The following is a 22,832-nucleotide window of genomic DNA, read 5'->3' as shown; positions in this document are numbered from 1 at the left end:
TATAAACGCTACAATTATGTATAACGTACGAACATGTCAACCGTAAATCTAGATTCTAAAACTAAAAAACGGTATGTTATTTGCAAAAGTTAAAGTTATAACTCGCCGGGCTGCCGCAATCAGAAGAAAAACTTAATATATATTTATATATCTGAAAACTACGTTACGTAAGCTTTGTAATGATATATAATTAATTTTGTCAAAATCGGCCTAGAAATGAAACTATAATTTAACAAAATACGTGAGTGGGTACATCAAATTTATAACCTCGGCGCTTCGATAGAAGATCGATAGTTACGACACGGTCACGTGACTTAGACACAACAAGATATTTGGCGTAACGGTCCCGTTTCATATCCGTGTAATCTAGAGTCCGTGATTAGAACAAACTTAACTGCGTATTGTTCATTTTTAATATCTCTGTGAAAAAACACATCTGATGAATTATGCAAAGATTTACATATAAAGTTAACAGTAAAATTGTTACCTTTAAAAAATGTGTCACCAAACAACATTTCTTTGGGTAAATTCTTAAAAGTAAAGTAGCCAGTACTGTATTGAAACGACCCTATACGATCAGCCAACAAATTTATAACAATTGACCTTTAATTTCATAACATTTGTTAGAATTTGCACTCTTACAATTATACGTGAGCAATAATATAAATTATGTAAAAAAACATACCAATATTTATATCTTTTATATATTTTTTTTACGAACACACACATACTGATACTTGCCCATTCTTTTAATTATAAATCACCTCTTTATCAATGACAACTAATAGCCTACTGCCCTGAGCAATAATGTTTGAGTGATATTCCATATTTTAGTGAAACAGCTGAGCTCATCTAGATACCAGCATCTCATGTTAGGCAAGTAATAACAATCAAAGTGCTGAAGGCACTGAAGTTGTTCGCTATTGCATACCGGTAATCTTAGACGCATTTCAGTTTTCAAAATTATGTTATAGCTTTTTATATCGCAAGTTTAAAATGAACACAACCCATTCAAATTTATGAAGAGTGTGTCTTAAAGCACAGGTCGAGATGTGTGTGCACTGTTTATCCTCATATTTATGTTATTTAGACAAAATAACAACAATATGTCTCTTTTTTTTCACAATTGGTTGCTGCACTGGCAACCTTCTTTAGAATTTTGATTGCCTTGCTAAAGAATAACAAGCCTATAATCATGTGCATGTTGTGTTATGTGTATCTAATACTATCTATTTTCTTTAAATTATTGAGCAACAATTTTGCCCACATGACAGACTTTTAATGCAGCTTTAAGCCCCGTTTTCCCTGAAAGCAGCCAATATGTACAGATTTCAATGATAAACTGGCGAATGTCGTCGCACAAGCTGTTATTACCACTAGACTGGCCAATATCTTCGCACAAGCTCTTAAACCTATTGTTTACATACAGGCTGTCTGCTGCAGTGTACCAATGAAGTATAAACAGGTAGTGGTTACCGTTCCTAGCGTAGTTAACTGCAGTTATCGTGCTAAAGCAGACTGACATGCAAAACTGCCTCTCTACATTGGTCATGAGCTAACCCTCACAACTAAAACTAGTAACAACTAACACTGAGATGCATAGAATAATTTATTTTTAATTTGTTATGGTAATGTATACAGTGTGATTAAACTATTACTGACATTATAATTAACTGACAGAATATGATTCTGTTGATATAAAACATTAGGAATGAACAAAATTGTTTGAAGTATTTCACAGAATATCCTGACAGCCAGTCTTAACATGAAGAAATTCTATGAGAGTAAATGTGAATACTTTAAGATTTCATTGCAGCTTGCTATAATCAATGTTGGTTTCTATAAAAGATATACAGTGCTAGTTATTATTTTTGATTGGAGTGAAGTACAAAAGTTATGCATATATAAGAATATTTTCATAACTGCAAAGGAAAGTCAAACATATATAAAAACAACAGTAAATACAGAATATAATAGTTCTATATACAATAAATATAAACACGAAATAGAAAGAGACAACATTGCTATGTTACATTTCAACAAAATCTATAAACAGAGACATATTTTAAGTACCATGGCAAAGATAATAGAATATTAACAATTCTACCACAACGTGAAGTAGTTATCGATAGAAAATTAAAAAAAATATGTGTTTTTTTTTTTGGCAACAAACCACTCCCGGACCCGAATGTTTTCAACATAGTTCTGGATTTTCCAAGAAATTGTGCAGTGATATGTGCCAGCCTCATCTAAAATTAAAGCAATTTTTTAACTTTAAACTATTTTCTGCTTACTGCAGCACATTATATATTCAAACCATAGAAGTTGTGCAACTAATATATTAAAGTGTACAAAAATATTTACTTTTGTTAATGTGGCATTTACTCTGAATTGATTACCGTAATAACTACACTGTGTTAAACAATATCTATAGATAACTTGAAATATTCACAATGTTTATGAATGAAGAATGACATTGTTTTGAATTGTTTGATGTGTTGACAGCATGGAAATGCAAATGTGTATGTTTTTGGAAGAAAAAATGGCAAACTATAGATAAAAATAGCTCTAATATTATTCATACAACTTATCATATATTATAGTAGAATGGAAATAGTATAAGCTAATTTTTGGTAATTGAGATATTAACCAACGATTTTTTTGTTATAATGGTGATTGCCACACCACTAGGGCCATCACACTCCAACTTTATTTCCTGGCTATTACCAAAATAACCCAGACAATGAGAAAAATTATTTTGTAATTGTTGTATTCTTGGAGACAAAAATATGATGTAATAAGCATAATGCTTCTTAAATTAGCGAACAAGATTTAAGGCACACAAAAAGTGTTACAGGAAGTTTGATTTAGCATGAACAAAATTATGAATTAAAAAAATGAAATTCAGTTAAATTTTTGTGAGAAGCATTATATCTGTATCTATTTTACACATGTTGTGATGCTCATTATAATCTTTGCAAGGTATCACATCAAGTAAAGTAATCCCTTGTGATAAAAGGACTAAGTGCCTAGGCAGACTTTACTTATGAGACACCTTTGCTGATGAACATCTGTACTATGGATTCCTCTCCTTTATGCCAGACAGTTGGCAAGAAGGCTATTGGTCAATTTACCCAAAAAATTAACGCGCTGCCGGTAAGGCAACAAGGCCTTTATCGGACATTGTGAATTGCATGACTCAAATTTTCAACCTCCCACTGTTACAGGAAATATCCTACTAACCAGACGTAAAAGATGGTATATAGATGCGTATGTATATAGACATGCACTGCACATGGATGATGTAACAAACAAAGCAGCTCTGACAATGTTTCTTCATACGTATTAATACAACATAACTTTGAAACATTAACAAAGGACACTGTTAACACTATTAATAAAAACAAACTTACAATTATGTTCCAAAATCTTAGAACCAGAGTACCCTGTAGGAACATATTCTGTTTGTGTTTACAATACAGAAACAACTGATTTTTCATTAATACAAATTCTACCAGCTGAAACAAAAAATTTCAAATTTAGATGTGCATGAATATAAAAAAGGTAAGTTAAGACTGTCAAGATTGTCATTATGTTAATAAAATAAACCCTGTTGTTGTTATGTGTAATATCTAATACACTGATTATATGGGTGTCCTAAATGGCAATACACACTCAATTTAAAAGTGTTCAATATAAGTTCATACAAGAGATGTGTTTGTCAGAAACACAATGCCCCCTACTGCGCTGCTTTGAAATAAAATTTCAATATATAATTTGGCAGGTTTAGAGATTATCTTCCTTTAAAAGGTCATTACTTCCCTTGGATTGTATTTTTTTACTTTTGACCTTGAAGGATGACCTTGACCTTTCGCAACTCAAAATGTGCAGCTTTATGAGATACACATGCATGCCAGATATCAAGTTGCTATCATCAATATTGCAAAAGTTATGGCCAATGTTAAAGTCTTCGGACAGATGGACGGGCATACAGACGGACGGACTGACATACAGTTCAACTGCTATATGCCACGCTACCGGGAGCATAAAAACTGTCTCCTTAAAAAATTCTGCTTAGTATAACCAATGAAAATGTACTAAGAAATACACATCTATTTACAACGGTGATGAATGTGCTAGTATATTGTCTACATAATGAATACTGTTTATTCGTTAAATGGGACGACAAAGATATATAAATATTATAGTATGCATACATGTATTATTATTTCAATCATATATAAATAACAATGACATGAAAATAATCATATTACCAGTTTAATAAATGCAACTGTTCATAATATACATCATAAGATTTCAAGCACTTAAAACACTCTTCAATTGAGACATTGTCAAATAGCACTTCATGTTAACTGGCAGCAAGTTGTCAATCAAGAATTGAGTTAACCAATTAGGGATTTATATTTCAGTGGTTAACGATAGCACATATGCATAATCCCATGAATTAACTAGGACAAACACGCTTAGACATACTGAAAGTAAGAGCAAAATATGATTTTGTAACTGGTTAATTGAAGAAGACATTGACTCGCGATATAAACAGATCATCAAATACTGTGTTTTTAGTTGGATTTTTCTTGACCTGGGACTGCAATTTGTTACAAGGGCAAGATTACAGAGACGTCTAAAGTGCAGCTTAAGGAATGTTTTTATCAAGTTTTTATGTGAGTACAGAAATGTTTCTTCATATGTAAGTAAATATAAATATACAATAACATAGAGGTATTTAATATTGGTTTAAACCAACATGGTTTACATCATTAACATATGGATAGAAAATTTATAAAAAAAATCACATCAAGTTTTAAATAGTATTCATTGCTTAAATAATAAGCAATTCTTAAAGAATAAGGTTGAAAATAACCCATGACTTTGTAAAAGTTATAGTATCTAATTTTCTATGTGTTTATGTTAATTACTAATAGCCTTTAAATCAGCACAGGCTAACAAAAGAACACTTTCCAACTTGACAGGATTTTAACAAAAAAATTTAATCAATGCAGAAAGCATAGTCCGTGGTTAGCGTAAACGTTTTGCTTTATGCTCATGCATTAAGTCTGGTTGTGGCCGAGTGCTTCTCAATTTTAATGTATAGTGGTACGCAATGAAAACTGATCATTTTATTTAAAAGCTATGTAAACCAGTATTCTAGTTTTAAGCATCTAATGCTGACTGGATAATAAATGTGCAGAAATACTAACAGAAAATAATTCCTATTAAAATATCATGTAACATAATTGTCCAGTTCTTAAGCTATCAACAGCAAAAGGAATCATAAATACCAATTTAAGAAATGCTCTTTCTAACAAGGCGATACTAAATAGGGACGAATTTGATTGCTGCTATGTAAAATGTCAACACCGGTTAACTTTTGTACAATGTAGTATGATTTAATGAAGTATGATTCTTCATCTACAGGCTAAATGATCTTCTCTCTGCTCAAACAATATCATTTGGGATCAGCTAAAACACGTTGAGATTTCAAACAAGACAATTACATTACGAAAGTTATGGAACAGAAACCTCAAAATAAGAGACATCGAAATGAACCCCAAAATAATACTAATGGGCACAATGAATTATTTAAGGAGGCATCAGAAAAGTACACTCCCCAAAAGTCAGTTCATTCAACTAGGCCTTAGTCACCATGACTTGTACCTCTACTTGGCCTTGTTGGTCCTAATAGGAAAATATGGTCCAATTGCAAGCAAAACTGTAATGCAAACACAAAGTTATACCGTAACCTATTTTAAAATCCATCCATATGTAGAAAAGTCATGGCAGAGACAGGAAGCTTCACACAGACAAACATTCATTCATTGAGTAAATATAATTCATTTACTTAAGAATAAAACTTCATTAGATTCTGTTTGTAAATTAATAATTTTAATGTATCAAATTATTTGTTATACCTGTCAATTACTTGCTTGAGTAAAAATTATTTTCACAAACATTTTAAATTTATGCTCTTTTGAAAGTGTGTAAAAAAAGTAAATAAATTGACAGATGGATTTCAATGCTTGTTTTATACATATATATTACTAGAACAGATTAAGTAACTGTTCTTCTCTCACAGGTTTATTAAAACTGAATCTTTGAATAAGTAGGGAAACAAATTTATTATAAACCATATAACTCTGATGATATAAACTGAATCTTTGAATAAGTAGGGAAACAAATTTATTATAAATCATAAACTCTGATGATATACTTTATACTGGGAGGTTGATATATGGTTGGCATAAAAAACAAACTTATTGAATTTCTGAATGCATGGTGGTTAGTTCTGATGCAAAACCTGCCATCTATACTTAGAGCACAGGTGTCACTGCGAGGTTATCCAGAGTCTACATCAGGCCGATATATTTGGAGGTTTACCATGCATTTTTGTTATTCATGATGCACTACATGTATCACCTATTTGTTGGTCTGTATTCCAACTCCTAACACAGCCATAGAAAATGTTTTAACTTCAACCACCAAAAAGGGCTTAACAAACATTTATAAGGACGACACAAGATGACTCCAATCACAGCTATCAGTCTGTCTATCATGTGGGCGTTGCCGTTAAAGTCTCTAACGTTGGATACATTGCCAGTAGAATGGCAAACAGCAACATCAATAGAGGTATACACGAAACAAACGATATCTGAAATGAAACAAAAATGAGTAATATTCAATGAGAAAGAAAAAAATTGTGCCTGTAAAAATTTAGTAGGACACTAAAGGATACCTTCATCCAAATGGTTTGTTCTGATTTTACAGTGTTTGTAAATAAAAAGTTTGTTGACTGATAGTCAATAGTGCTCATTCTTTAAAGAACCCTACTTGCCATAGAAAGTTGGATAAAAAATACTCATATCACCATTATTGTCATTTATTCATAAAAATACATTTCAGGCATAAACATATTTGCTGTAAGTTTCACACCGATCATTTCTTGATGTATTGCAATTAAATAATTCTAATTAACATTCGACAAGAACTGTATCATGCAGAAGGCTCCTGGAAAGTCTGAACCAGAAAATAAAATGAACCAAAGGGTTCTAAAAGGGAATTGTTTTACCAGGATTGCAATGTACATGTACATGAAGTCCATCCCATACTTGTAACAACAAACCAAGTTGCATACTGGGAACAAAGTTTTTGTCTGTGGTTTGTTTACTTGGCAGGATTTTTTGTAGTTTGAACAGTATTTCAGTCATATCGTGGCCTACAGTTCACCTGGGTAAGCTGGTTTACATGTACTTAATTGATACACTTATTCCAATAGCTGAGAACTACCCTAAATTGAATGGTTCTTAAAATGACGAATGCCCACACATGGCAGGGGTGGGTTTCACATACTGTATCATTGGATTTCTAGTTTATATGAGCCATTTGGCCTGCTACCATATTGCCCATGATATAAAAGCATGCCATTAAAAATAGCATATTGGAAATCAATTACTGGTATCATTGATTAAATACATCCTTATAAGTAAAAAATGAACATAAACCACTATTTAAATACAATATACATTTGAATCGGAATAGAAATTATATTCTACACTCGGGTCATATATTATTTGCACAGTGATGGACACAGATTGATACATCATATTTACTGAAGGATTCTGTACATTGAGTGTGTTGAAGAGGAAAAAAGCTAAGTCATAGAAAGAAACACAATGCTGTACAGCTATCCATACATTCATTACCAACAGATACAGTTTTTCAGACAGAGTAATACATGCCTTGACCATTTTTGAAATGTTGCTTAAGCAAATAGACTGTATATACATGTATGCAGTATACTCTCAGATAAGTAGATCTGTCAAACAAGACAGGAAATCAGTCTCAATGGCCATATACCTTTTTACTTTCTTCTTGGCTAAAAATATTAGAGTGATTTTATCTTGGGGTGGGAAATATATCAAAGTTTTTGCTTAATTTTAATAAACAGTTTAAGTGACACATAGAAACAAGATGATTGTGCTTTCCGAAATAAACTGCTTTACAGACATTCATATGTAAATCTCACAGTTCCATTCTTATGAGTACATATACATAATAAATCAATAGCTTCCCTCAAAATCTCATCAAATACTATTTCATTTCCTTTTATTCTGTATTAAAATAGCTGGACATTACCAAAGATAAGCTCTTCATGATACAACAAAAATAACAACAGCACCAATTACCCACCCTTATCAACCGACTTCATAACTTTGCAACAACAACACAAGTAACTCACCAGTTTACTACGACCCGCAATGCGCCCGTAGTCGCCTGACATTCGCTTCAGCTCGCTCTTGAGACGCGTGATCTCCTTATCACACTCTTCGCAGCGTTGCTTCAACAGAGTTATCTCCTCTTGAGACTTGAGTAACTAACAAACAAAACAGCAGTTGTTAGGATGATAATGAATAGATTTAGTGAAGCAAACTAATCAAAATGTAAAATGATTTCTTCTTTGGAATTGAGTAACTGTGAAAGAGAACAAGAATTCATCTGCAGTTAAATGAATTTATAGAAAACATTTGACATTGTTATTTTTATTATTATCTTACAAATATGAGCCTAGGAAAACCAGGCTTAATGCATGTCCATAAAGTTTCTCCTCATATTAGCCTGTGAAGTCTGCATAGGCTAGTAAAGGTCAACGCTTTTCACTTTCATGGAATTTTTTGTTAAAGACGGTCTCTTCTAAACAAAACCCCTGTTTAGGTAGAACGTGTCGACCAGAAAGCCTTTGGGGGCTGCACAGGCCAATCTGGGACATGACTTTAGGCACATATCTGGGACATTACTTTAGGCACATATCTGGGACATTACTTCAGGCACATGCATTAAACTCAATTTTCCCAGAGCCCTGGTTATATCTTTGTTTGGATACAGCAACTAATTATACCAAACAAAACAGTAATTTATTATTTGATGCTGTATATCAAACATGTATTTCACTAACATTTTTGAAAATATTATAACAATATTTTATTGAATACGTTGATAAGTAAGATAAACTTTTGTCCAGCTTGGATAATCTTACTTCATAATTTATAAACATAAATTTGCATAACAAGAGTTGCTACAGGTGAGATTTCAAACATAAAGCAAATATATCATAAAGTTTGTTAAAAGAAAAGCATAACAGAAATAATTGTTTGATACATTGTTTTAGTACAAGTGTCATTTTGTAAGCAAATTTATAGCATGTGATTCAATCAATTATATAATACCGTTAATCCACGAATATAATACGCCCTCGTGTATAATACACACCCCCGAGTTTGGTCAAAATTTATTGGTAAAAATTGAAAATCCGAGTAAAATACCCTCTAAAAAATCAGTGTCCGAAATAGGCCATTTCCAAAATAAATTGTCAATATATTTTTGTGTTGTGAAAATAGCAAAGCAATTTGGTGTTGTCAACTATCTGTTTCACAGTAATACCCCAGTATATTGATCGTGATGTGTTATAGTGCAGTTGTCATGACAGATGCATAAAAAATATCTCTGTCAATTGTTTATATTACCATTGATTTTTACCGATAACACACGGGCCCCTTGCTGACATCCGGGTCAAGCAGTCATAATTGCAAAAGAAAGAAGCAGAGACGCTGTCTTTTGTTTTCACATTTAATTCAATTTGACAATATTCAGGACGATAATAATTATAATAATAGTAAAGTAATAAGACGACAAAATGGTTACTTCCGTTTTAATAGTTGTCTAGATGAATTACTTTTCCGCTGCTGTCATTAAGGTAGTTAGGGAGTAAAAAACAAATTAATTATCACCTTTCAATTTAATTCGGCAATCGGCAGAAAGGTGTAATAGACTCTATTAGCATCATAAAACTTATTATTTAATTACCACTCTTTACTTCAGATATGGTAAATATGCTGTAGAAAGATAAATAGTGGTCAGGTAAGAAATATTTATATACGGGTATTGTCAGGGTTTTTTTTCATTTGCTAATCTTTTATACGACTTAGCGTCCAGTCACTATTTTGAAGGCAGACGACGATATTAACTGTGTATTCAAAGTATACAGTGTCTGTGCATGGATGACCCAATATTATCCGATAGCTCCTCCCGTTCCCACGTTTCATTCGACAACGTCATTTCATGTGTAAGCGAGCTCAATGTTGATTGGCCAGCTACCATGCGCACTTCAATAACAATAAGGTCAAGCAATGTCTCATAATTGGGTACAGACCGGGTTTCGTTTACTGTTCCAATTGCAAACACTTTCATTAAAACAAAGAGACAAATATAGAAAACCAGTACGATATAAATGGCGGATGTTTTCAATGAAAATTTACTAGATTTTCACAAATAAGATTTTTATTGAGCCAAATTCTCAATATTTTCGCAAATGGCTCAAATGGCCAACTACAGCGCGAGCCCTGTTGCACCCCTTTGATGTAATGGTGTAGTTCAAAATGGCTGCCGCAAAGCGAATAACAACGATTAAGTTGAAAATTTGCACAGGAAAAATTTTGTTCTGCTCTAAACTCGTATATTATACGCACCCCCTACTTGAAGAAAAAATCGGCAGGTAAACAAATGCGTATTATATTAGTGGATTTACGGTAAATAAGAAAGTAAATTTGTTGAATTTAAAAATGATAATTTATTTCACCCATTTCCTTTTACTATTTATAATTGATATTTGTAAGTATAAAACTCTTGTATTAGTAACTGAATTCTTGAGAAGAAACAATAATTTTACAAAAAATCTTTTATATATATCAGAATGTGATACAAAAACATGCTTGATACAGATCAACATTCTATAAAACTATGCAGAATGGATACACATACAACAAAACCTGTCTAAACCGAAACCTGAGAGAATCGAATCCGATTCAAAATCAAATGGCTTTGCCTGTCAAAATAATTTTCCTTCTTTTTTTCATTATATTCACATTATAAGCAAAATGGCATGTTATAGAAAAATAATTGATAAATTGAACACCTGTGAAAACCTTACAATTGGCTTGGTTCCGACACGGATTGGTTTAGACAGGTTTTAATGTATTTAAATAATGATAAACAATCAAAAGATGACATGTTTCTGATACAATTTTAAGCATTCAGTAAATAATAAGCCACCAAAATTGCACATTAAAAGAAATGTGGCCAAAAAGTAAAACAAACAACTTCACAGAGGTCAAAGAAGAAACACAACCGAAAAAGGAACACACCAAAGTAAATCTATCTACAAATAAAAATCTACAAGCAAAATAAGATATTGCATTCAATAAATGCGTAAGTCCCCAGTGAAAGCCCCATCAGAACTGATTCAATGGCTCATTTAAATTAGTTTTATTCCAAAATTAAGCAACTAAAAAACTGCAGCATTCAACACAAGGATTGCGTTACACCCAATCAACTCAAATCTCTACAGAATACTTAATCATGCCAAATGAAGCCATTTTGCATGTCGCAAAAAAGACAGAAATGTCGGAAAGACATGAATGACCCCACTATTATTTAATTTGACATAGAAATTAGTGCTGATTGTCACCTATAATGTACAAAAGGTATGCACCAGAACCATATGTGACATTGACCTTAAAGCAAGCACCATAATTTTTGCACACATCATGTCTTCCTAAGATGATGAACATTTTTGCCTATGCACTTTAATGAACTAGAACCAAACGTTGATTAAAATTGATACCATATAAGGACTATGCACAACTTCAAGTGTTCATTGTGACATTTACCTTGGAGTGACAGACAATTCATCCAGATAGTATGATAATTAGTTTTGGAATCACATAATGCATGACAAAGTTATTGGTGATGCAATGGGCATGCAAAAGAACTCCAAGCGTCCATTGTAACCTTGACCTTCAAGCAAATGACATGGTTGTTGCTGGCCAAAGGTCGTTTTTATAAGATGATAGTTTCTGCAAATTAATTAATGTTGCAATCCCATTATGCAAAATAATGTTATATGCTGGTCACAAAAATGCTCTTTCACTATATACATACAAGGAATAAGGAAAAACTCCCAATTGTCCTATATAACCTGACCTTAAAGCGATCAACATGGATGTTGCACACGATACTTTTCTTTGATTTGATGATCATTTATACAAATTAATTTCGTTATCCCATAATGTGCAACAAAGTTATAAGCTGGACACTACAGGTAAATGTCCCACTTAATTCACACAAAAACATGGGAAGGGGTAAAACTAAATACACTTCCGTTATTACAATGGCAGAGGCAAAAAAACAACAACGCAGCATGCAACACATGGGTGGGGTAAGTGAACCACCGAGACCCATCCAAGTACCTGCTGCCGATAAAAGACTGTGTCAGAGTCCGCCTGAAGTCTCACCTCAGCCTTCGTACTCTCAGTCTCTTTCTGAGAGTCGGTGAGATTTGACATCCACCTTGTCTCTTTGTCCTGTAGGCGGTCTTTGAGAGCCTCAAGTTCTCTGTACGAGTCCTGCAGTTTGTTGTACTCTGATGAGAGCTGCAGGTTTTCCTTACGAGACCTGGAAATACGACACATGTGGACTGATTAGGCAGCTTAACCCTTTACCACTCAAATAGGCATTTCAACAGCCTTGTAATCCCTTAGAAAATTTAATTTAAGACTTTTCTTACTAAATTTACGTTGTAAATGCTTTATTACAAACCTTAGAAACTAATGAGCAGCAAACAGCATAAAACATGAATAGCATGCAAGTAACTTGCAGGCTGTTTTGGTTTTATGATGGTTTCATATAGCCTTTTAAACTTTGCTTCTGAGTGAGAAAGCTTACAGTTCAACTTGCCAACATCAATCCCATACTGGTGCATGCTTATCATCCTAAAAAACAAGCTTGATATGTCTTATGTTTATATTTGGTTTAATTTGTATAGGTCTTTCACGAGATAAAAGAGAAAATAATAAGTATCTGAGTTATTTGTGTTCTTATTTCACTCGAGTCGAGTATGAAACTAATGTTTTGAATATGACATGTTTTTATTATAACAGAACCTTAGTATAATTAAGAATACAATTATTGTCTGGATTACATTTGTGAGCTATAATATAAGTTCACATGATGAGCTATAATAGCTGTTCACATGTTGAGATATAACAGCTGTTCACATGTTGAGCTATACTAGCTGTTCACATGTTGAGCTATAATAGCTGTTCACATGTTGAGCTATAATAGCTGTTCACATGTTGAGTTATAATAGCTGTTCACATGATGAGCTATAATACCTGTTCACATGTTGAGCTGTAACATCTGTTCACATGTTGAGCTATAATATAAGTTCACATGATTAGCTATAATAGCTGTTCACATGTTGAGATATAATAGCTGTTCACATGTTGAGATATAACAGCTGTTCACATGTTGAGATATAACAGCTGTTCACATGTTGAGCTATAACAGCTGTTCACATGTTGAGCTATAACAGCTGTTCACATGTTGAGCTATAACAGCTGTTAACATGTTGAGCTATACTTGCTGTTCACATGCTGAGCTATAATATCAGTTCACATGATGAGCTATAATAGCTGTTCACATGTTGAGATATTACAGCTGTTCACATGTTGAGCTATAACATAAGTTCACATGATTAGCTATACAAGCTGTTCACATGTGAAGATATAACAGCTGTTCACATGTTGAGCTATAATAGCTGTTCACATGTTGAGATATAACAGCTGTTCACATGTTGAACTTTAATATCAGTTCACATGATGAGCTATAATAGCTGTTCACATGTTGAGATATAACAGCTGTTCACATGTTGAGCTATAATATAAGTTCACATGATTAGCTATACAAGCTGTTCACATGTTGAGCTGTAACAGCTGTTCACATGTTGAGCTATACTTGCTGTTCACATGTTGAGCTATAATATCAGTTAACATGATGAGCTGTAACAGCTGTTTATATGTTGAGCTACAATAGTTGTTCACATGTTGAGCTATAATATCTGTTCACATGGTGAGCTATAAAAGCTGTTCATATAGCGAGCTATAATAGCTGTCCACATGTTGAGCTATAACAGCTGTTCACATGTTGAGCTACAATAGCTATTCACATGTTGAGCTATAATAGCTGTCCACATGTTGAGCTATAACAGCTGTTCATATAGTGAGCTATAATAGCTGTCCACATGTTGAGCTATAACAGCTGTTCACATGTTGAGCTACAATAGCTGTTCACATGGTGAGCTATAACAGCTGTTCACATGTTGAGCTTTAATAGTTGGTCACACATTTAGCTATAACAGCTGTTCACATGGGGAGATATAATAATTGTTCACATGTTGAGCTACAATAGCTGTTCACATGATTTATGCACTGCTATAATGCCCATTGAGCACTTCATAAGCTCTTAAAATGGAAAATAAAGGTTGATCTTTCAGAGCTTAACATGTGGTGAAAGCAGCAAGAAGGAAACAAACAATAGTTAATTCAGTCATTTAAGTCTCCTATGACTTGACCATGGTCTTCTAAAGATTAATAGGTGGACAAATTAAAAATATTCAGAAAAATTGTGCTGATCTTACATGTGGTTTAAGTCAAACTTTAAAGGATTACCGTGTATTGCTAAACACTAGTTAACAGGTGGACAAAGTAAAACTCCTCAGAATGAACCAGCATGTTTTAACAGGTGGAAAAAGTGCAACATGTAAGAATTAATATTATCACCTGTATATTTTAACAGGTGGACGAATTCAAACTCTCAAGAATGAACCTCTATATTTTAACCAGTGCACAAATTACAAATGTAGAACTAAACACATGGATAAATGTGAACTTTTGAGAAGGTCTTTTGTAGAACTAAGAATGGTCTTGTGGGGCTTAGTACATGAATTCAATGAAAAACAAGAAACCTTCGGAGACGGGTGATGCTCCCCAAAGGCTTTTTGGTCACAATATTGCACTATATATTCAGATAAAAGGAAACGTTTTGAGGGGAATAACTTTGGACAAAATAATACGATGGATGGTTTAGCAACTTAAAAACTTCAAAGGGCCATAACTCTCTAAATAAATCATCTTACCAGAACCCACTAATAGCATGCACATCTCCTCAAGGTAGTTAAGCTTCCCATAAAGCTTCATTGAAGTCCAGTCAGTAGTTGGGGAGAAATAGCCGGGACAAGAATTGCACTATATGCACAGTTTATAGAAAATTTCAAAGGGCCATAACTCGGTGAAAAATCATCCGACCATAACCGGCTGATAATATGCACATCACCTAATGGTAGTGAAGCTTCCCATAAAGTTTCATTGAATTCCTGTGATAAGTTGCTGAAAAATAGCTCGGACAAGAATTGCACTATATGTACAATGGAAAATTTCAAAGGGCCTTTACTCTGTGAACAAGAAACCGTCGGAGACGGATGATGCTCCCCAAGGTTTTTTTTGTCACAATATTGCACTATATATTCAGATAAAAGGAAACGTCTTGAGGGCACAAGAATTTTTTTATAAAAAATTTCAAAGGGCCATAACTCTGTGAAAAATCATCTGACCAGAACCCACTGATAATATGCACATCTCCTCTCGGTAGTGAAGCTTCCCATAAAGTTTCATTGAATTCCAGTCATTAGTTGCTGAGAAATAGCCCGGACAAGAATTGCACTATATGTACAGTTAATGGAAAATTTCAAAGGGCCACAACTCTGTGAAAAATCATAAGACCAGAACCCGCTGATAATATGCACATCTCCTCTTGGTAGTGAAGCTTCCCATAAAGTTTCATTGAATTCCGGTCATTAGTTGCTGAGAAATAGCCCGGACAAGAATTGTACTATATGTACAGTTAATGGAAAATTTCAAAGGGCAATAACTCTGTGAAAAATCATCCGACCAGAACCCGCTGATAATATGCACATCTCCTCTTGGTAGTAAAGCTTCCCATAAAGTTTCATTGAATTCCAGTCATTAGTTGCTGAGAAATAGCCTGGACAAGAATTGCTATATATGTACAGTTAATGGAAAATTTCAAAGGGCCATAACTCTGTGAAAAATCATAAGACCAGAACCCGCTGATAACATGCACATCTCCTCTTGGTAGTGAAGCTTCCCATAAAGTTTCATTGTTGAATTCCGGTCATTAGTTGCTGAGAAATAGCCCGGACAAGAATTGCACTATATGTACAGTTAATGGAAAATTTCAAAGGGCCATAACTCTGTGAAAAATCATCCGACCAGAACCCGCTGATAATATGCACATCTCCTCTTGGTAGTGAAGCTTCCCATAAAGTTTCATTGAATTCCGGTCATTAGTTGCTGAGAAATACCCGGACAAGAATTCCACTATATGTACAGTTAATGGAAAATTTCAAAGGGCCATAACTCTGTGAAAAATCATCCGACCAGAACCCTCTGATAATATGCACATCTCCTCTTTGTAGTGAAGCTTCCCATAAAGTTTCATTGAATTCTGGTCCTTAGTTGCAGAGAAATAGCCCGGACAAAAATTGTGCACAGACGGACTGACACAGGGACGGACGGACAGACGAAGCAGCGACTATATGCTTCCACCCAAATTTTTTGGGGGAGCATAAAAATCATCCGACCAGAACCCGCTGATAATATGCACATCTCCTCTTAGTAGTGAAGCTTCCCATAAAGTTTCATTGAATTCCGGTCATTAGTTGCTGAGAAATAGCCCGGACAAGAATTGCACTATATGTACAGTTAATGGAAAATTTCAAAGGGCCATAACTCGGTGAAAAATCATCCAACCAGAACTGGCTGATAATATGCACTTCTTCTCTTGGGAGTGAAGCTTCCCATAAAGTTTCATTGAATTCCGGTCATTAGTTGCTGAGAAATAGCCCGGACAAGAATCGCACTATATGTACAGTTGATGGAAAATTTCAAAGGGCCATAACTCTGTGATAAATCATCCGACCAGAAGCCGCTGATAATATGCACATCTCCTCTTGGTAGTGAAGCTTCCCATAAAGTTTCATTGAATTCCAGTCATTAGTTGCTGAGAAATAGCCCGGACAAGAATTGCACTATATGTACAGTTAATGGAAAATTTCTAGGGATGGCAACGAATACCGATTTGGGTATTCGATTATTCGGTCACCCTTCCGAACGAATATTCGGATATTCGGTCAACATCTGTTGGAAAAAAAATCAAATTTGTTTACCGTACCATTACTCCGTGAATTTTACTTTCGTTTTTACCGGAAGTTCACCGGAAGTGACTAAATATTGACACAGCGTTGCCGTCGCTAATTCGGAGCTGATTTTGTTGATTACTTTTTATTGTTAAAATTGAATGAAAAAAACTTTTTTTAAACTTTTAATAATGTACATAAACAATAGAACGAGAAACATAATATTTACATGACGACAAAATAATTACATGACAAAACAGTTAGATCTAAATATAATTTAAGCTGAACTCGAACGAATAATTTACATAGCCACAACACAAATTGAACCTGTTTAACAGACTAATAAGTCAGTCTTTTAAAGTTTCCACGTTTAAAAGTCACTCGTATCGGCGACTTCTTATCGGATGATCTCGTGAAATACTTCAAAGCAGCGGAAGGCGTAGGTGGCATTTTCCGTGGACAGAGATTTACTTTATGCGTGTAGCAATTAATATATTTTCAATTAAAAGAGGACGAAATACCAAAAACGTTTATTTAAGTATAATACCTGATTGAATATTGAGTAATTAATTAAAGTTTGGACCATACGATACGCAAATACTTATTCGAGGTTAATTAAATATTTTCTAAAAGCTTTTTTATTCGACAGCGTGATTATAACCATACCATCTTTTTTGTTTTTTGTTTTTCACACCAAGTCGGCTATTCTTTTACTCATTTAATCTGTGATCATTTTAAATGTAATTCGAGTTATTAGACCAAGACGGGTCGGTGTTTTAATTGCCATACTTGTTTTTACACCAAGTTGGCTTTTCCTTTACTCGTTTAATCTTTGATAATTTTAAACGTAATTCGAGTCATTGGATGAAGTACAGGTCGGTGTTTTGATTGCCGACGCGATTTGCACCTATCATAATTTTGACACAAAGTGACTGTCTTTGTTAGGCAATTAGCGGGAATTATGACCGGTATACTGTCATCACCATAGCGACGCATTATCGCGCCTATCGGATTAAACATTATGACACGCGGATCAACTTTTTTTACAATGTTTGAAGCAAATTTCACGAATACAAAGTCTTTGAAATTACTCGATTTTTTTTTTTTTTGCTTCCGAATATTCGATTCGAAAGACAGTATCCGAATATTCGGTCCGTGACCGAATATTCGGATATTTGGATATTCGTTGCCATCCCTAAAAATTTCAAAGGGCCATAACTCGGTGAAAAATCATCCAGCCAGAACTGGCTGATTATATGCACATCTCCTCTTGGGAGTGAAGCTTCCTATAAAGTTTCATTGAATTCCGGTCATTAGTTGCTGAGAAATAGCCCGGACAAGAATCGCACTATATGTACAGTTGATGGAAAATTTCAAAGGGCCATAACTCTGTGATAAATCATCCGACCAGAAGCCGCTGATAATATGCACATCTCCTCTTGGTAGTGAAGCTTCCCATAAAGTTTCATTGAATTCCAGTCATTAGTTGCTGAGAAATAGCCTGGACAAGAATTGCACTATATGTACAGTTAATGGAAAATTTCAAAGGGCCATAACTCTGTGAAAAATCATCCGACCAGAACCGGCTGATAATATGCACATCTCCTCTTGGTAGTAAAGCTTCCCATAAATTTTCATTGAATTCTGGTCATTAGTTGCTGAGAAATAGCCCGGACAAAAATTGTGCACGGACGGACGGACTGACACAGGGACGGACGGATGGACGGAGCGGCGACTACATGCTCCCCCCAAATTTTTTTTGGGGGGAGCATTAAAAGGAAGTGTTGAAGAATTTAAAAGGTGATTAAAATAAAACAATTCTAAGAAATTTCTCAAAGAACTCCATAAGTAATATATAGTAAAACTATTCTTATAATGGTCATGATATTAAAGAAACACTTTATAATTTTGTAAAACTTAACATGCTGATAACTTAATGCTTCAAATGATAATCATGTAAAATTTAACATGAAGTTATAGTGAAATTTCTGTAATGTTTTTTTTTAATCACATGGTTACAGATATACTCAATAAAAATTGAGTTCTTTAAAGATTAACAGGTGATAAAAGAAAAATGTTATCGAAACACGATAAATTAGCGATTAAAAATGTCCTTAAACAAAATAACTATATTCATAACAAATATCATATTTCTGTACATATAAAAAGAAATAATTAAGTATTAAAATCACTTTGCAGCAAAAACATACATTTTCATTTCTCCCTCTATTGCCTGTATTCGTTTCTTCAAGCCAGAACACTCCTCCTTCAACGCTAGGAACTCATTAGCTGAAAACGACATTGCATGACTGTTAAAAGACAACTTGCAAATGATCAATGAAGATTAAAGGAACAGATTAATACACAACAGCTACTGATAACGGTAGTGAAATCAAATTAAACAAGACTTTGCCAAGCAATATAGTTCCCTACCGGCTCCACCATTGTCAGAAATTCCACCATTGTCAGAATTTTTGTTGTTGCCATAGCAACCAGATTTTTTACGTAGGAACAAAATGAAATGACGTGCATAATGTCCATATTGCCATCTATCCTTGTTTTAAGTTTCATGAAAAAATATTAAGAACTTATAAAGTTATTGCAGGATCCAGAAAACCACCATTTTCAGCAGTAATTCTAGTCTATTTGTTGCCATAGCAACCAGAATTTTTGACGTAGGAACAAAATGAAATGACGTGCATAATGTCCATATTGCCATCTATCCATGTTTCAAGTTTCATGAAAAAATATTAAGAACTTTATCGCAGGATCCAGATAAGTGTGACTGACTGACTGACTTACAGACTGACTGAGCGCAAACCATAAGTCCCCTCCGGTGAAACCGGTAGGGGACAAAAAGCTAAGAGCTACCAAAAGCTTGCACACAACTTTAAACACACTTAAAACTAAGTATATTGTATTGACTACATCATCTACTAGTATTCTGAATAGTTGTAAATACATTTGCAATACTTTATGCCTATTGGTATATCAATGTGCTGTTTTCACTTATAATACAACAATAGAATGACATGGAATGAAATAGGAATGGAATAAAATGGTAGAATATTGACTAGCAACATTTATAAAAGTTAATATCATGGCCCATATTTTGTTGTAAATTACTTTAGGGAACATTTAAAAATGAACAGTTGAGTGCAATAGATGAATAAATTTGTCCAAACACCCAAGGCAAGATATTTAACAAAATACAATGAAATGCAAATATGGACACTTCAAAACTGAAATAAATGGAGTAAACTATCAAAAATAAATACACAGTGAATGCAATACAAGGGTTTTGGTGCAAAAACTTGCCTATAAAACAGTGGTGAACATAAGTGAAAACATTGCTAAATACATGAAAATGGCCAAGTGAACGGGATTAAATGACTCGTGCTAGCAACACTGACAATGTGATGTATCATTAATACAAATACAATTTAGTATTCCTGTATATGAGTGAATAGACCCTTTTCACAATAGGCCCAAATTTATAAGACCGCGACGTCACGTGACCCACAGAGTTCCAGAACCAGGCTGAACGTGATGCCACTTCTAATAGTGCTATGCAATGCCACATACAATTTCATCCTTTCACACATTTGATCCTTCCGCGACGTAACAATATTGTTAATACAAGATGACATCGTCAGAATTCGTAGTAAATATATACTTCACATTTTAAGTGTCAATACATGAAATTATGTTTTTGAATAAAGTACTTGTATTTATTCTATTGTTTTTAAAATTTGACACTCTTCGTTTGAGAATTTATATTGTGATGAATAGACAAAAATATATCAATAATCTTGTTTATTGATAGGTCTGTGGTTGAATGGCACATGTGTTCAGCGCAAATCAATCATCTCGTTATAATCAGATAATGTGCCTACAAATACCAAATAACAACATGGTGTCATAAACCACATGTGGTATATCTCTACAATTTTTGATACATCTTTGTCTTCTCGGGGTAGAAGTAGTCATTTCTTGAAGAAATTTAATGACAAATACTCAACTGTTGCTTTAGTTAGATATGCTACATTGTAAGGATTGAAAGTCATCTGTCCAAACAATTTTCAGAACCTAAATACTTCAAAGATATTAGCAAGCTTAATCATAATAATAATAAAGTGCTTAACACCTAATTATTTTAATTATTTAAAAAATCAAATGCTAAAAATTAAACATATTTAGCGGGTTATGGCAAATAAAACTCTGCCATTATGTAGTCCTATACTCTTCCATTTTGTAGTCCTATACTCTGCCATTATGTAGTCCTATAAAACTCTGCCATGATGTAGTCCTATAAAACTCTTCCATTATGTAGTCCTATACTCTGCCATTATGTAGTCCTATAAAACTCTGCCATTATGTAGTCCTATAAAACTCTTCCATTTTGTAGTCCTATACTCTGCCATTATGTAGTCCTATAAAACTCTGCCATGATGTAGTCCTATAAAACTCTGCCATTATGTAGTCCTATAAAGACTGTACAGAACATTTCATTTGACCAAAACAGATTTAAATGTTTCTGAGACGTAAAAACAATAAAGATTAATAACATATAATTCTAGCATATTGACATCAGTTTATAAGAAAGTTTGAGTGATAAATATATATTATATTTAAAAAATATTCTTCAAAATTGTCTTCCTCTGTAAAATAATATTCAATGCAAAATACAATTTATATCATTTAAATAAAGTAAGGTACTTCACTTTTAATAGTGCTTTGTTTTATGGTTGATTGAACACACCTCTTATATGTTCAATACTTCATGAAACCATACCTTTGAGATGTCTAGTTATATAATACTAGATAGTGTATCATGCGGCTAATGTATCTTTGTTTTGAGCAATCATCTATGTTGCGTCTTCAAACCAACTATACACGGATGTTTATGGGTAACTCGTATTTTTATAAAGATGGCATATGATTTTTAAATATTTGCAAATAACACAAAATATTATATAGTTGAACTATTCTTTATGTGTAATAATGTGTAGATAACTTAACAATTTATTGACTAAACAAATAATGTAAGAACCGTCAAGAATGTAAACCATAACAAACAACTGCTCTAAAATCATCGGTATTCTCAACCATTTGCGTAACATAGGAAAAGAAAGTTATCATGTTCAGCCACGTTCTGAAATTAGACTTGTCTAGTGATATCTTAAAACTGTTACAGTGAAACTATTGTGAAACTGGTCTGGGCAACTTTATGTATAAATGTGCAACATACACAGAAGCTTGATCAATTTCAGGCAGCTGGCATTATATATGATGAAGGGCAGCTAATATTTGTATGAGTTGTCAAACTATTAATACAATTTAAAGCAAAACGAGACATGTGTCCATTGGGTTATTTTAAAATTAATCAGACAGAAAATTTCAATGTGTGTATGGTCAGACTTTTGATCTCTAATAGTGATCTTGACATTAAAGGTAAGTAGAAGTGTGTATCATGAAACATTCCTGATGGTAGTCATTTGTGGTAATTATTTAAAAGGTACAAAATGAATTATAAAGTTACAGTAAGAACAAGCTGCTTAAAAGGAAAGTTTGACCTTTGACCTCTTAGTGTGAAATTGACCTTTGAGGTAGGAAAACGGGTCTTAAGATGGTTTTCATGTGTGTCATTAATAAAAACTCCATCAATATATTGAACATTTATGACTGAGACGAAATGTTCAAGCTG

At 33.6% G+C, this 22,832-nt stretch overlaps 1 protein-coding gene across 7 annotated transcripts in view; it reads right to left on the bottom strand.

Annotated features, from left to right (window-relative positions):
• Nucleotides 1-1,596: 1,596 nt before the first annotated feature.
• LOC127880697 (sarcolemmal membrane-associated protein-like) overlaps nucleotides 1,597-22,832 on the bottom strand; it is a 109,520-nt gene continuing 88,284 nt past the window's right edge. For 4 of the 7 annotated variants that reach the window (XM_052428033.1, XM_052428034.1, XM_052428031.1 and 1 more), the window contains 4 exons: nucleotides 19,336-19,414; nucleotides 12,321-12,525; nucleotides 8,258-8,392; nucleotides 1,597-6,670 (listed from right to left, as the gene is read on the bottom strand). In XM_052428033.1, coding sequence (XP_052283993.1) covers nucleotides 6,572-6,670; nucleotides 8,258-8,392; nucleotides 12,321-12,525; nucleotides 19,336-19,414 — 518 coding nt within the window. In that variant the 3' untranslated portion in view covers nucleotides 1,597-6,571. Of the gene's footprint in view, nucleotides 6,671-7,875; nucleotides 7,895-8,257; nucleotides 8,393-12,320; nucleotides 12,526-13,242; nucleotides 13,286-19,335; nucleotides 19,415-22,832 lie in introns of those variants that run through there. The other 3 variants (XM_052428035.1, XM_052428032.1, XM_052428038.1) reach the window with 3 other exon arrangements.

This window comes from Dreissena polymorpha, chromosome 5, assembly GCF_020536995.1.
Source record: "Dreissena polymorpha isolate Duluth1 chromosome 5, UMN_Dpol_1.0, whole genome shotgun sequence".
Lineage (NCBI taxonomy): Eukaryota > Metazoa > Mollusca > Bivalvia > Myida > Dreissenidae > Dreissena > Dreissena polymorpha.
This window is presented reverse-complemented; position numbering and strand designations above follow the sequence as displayed.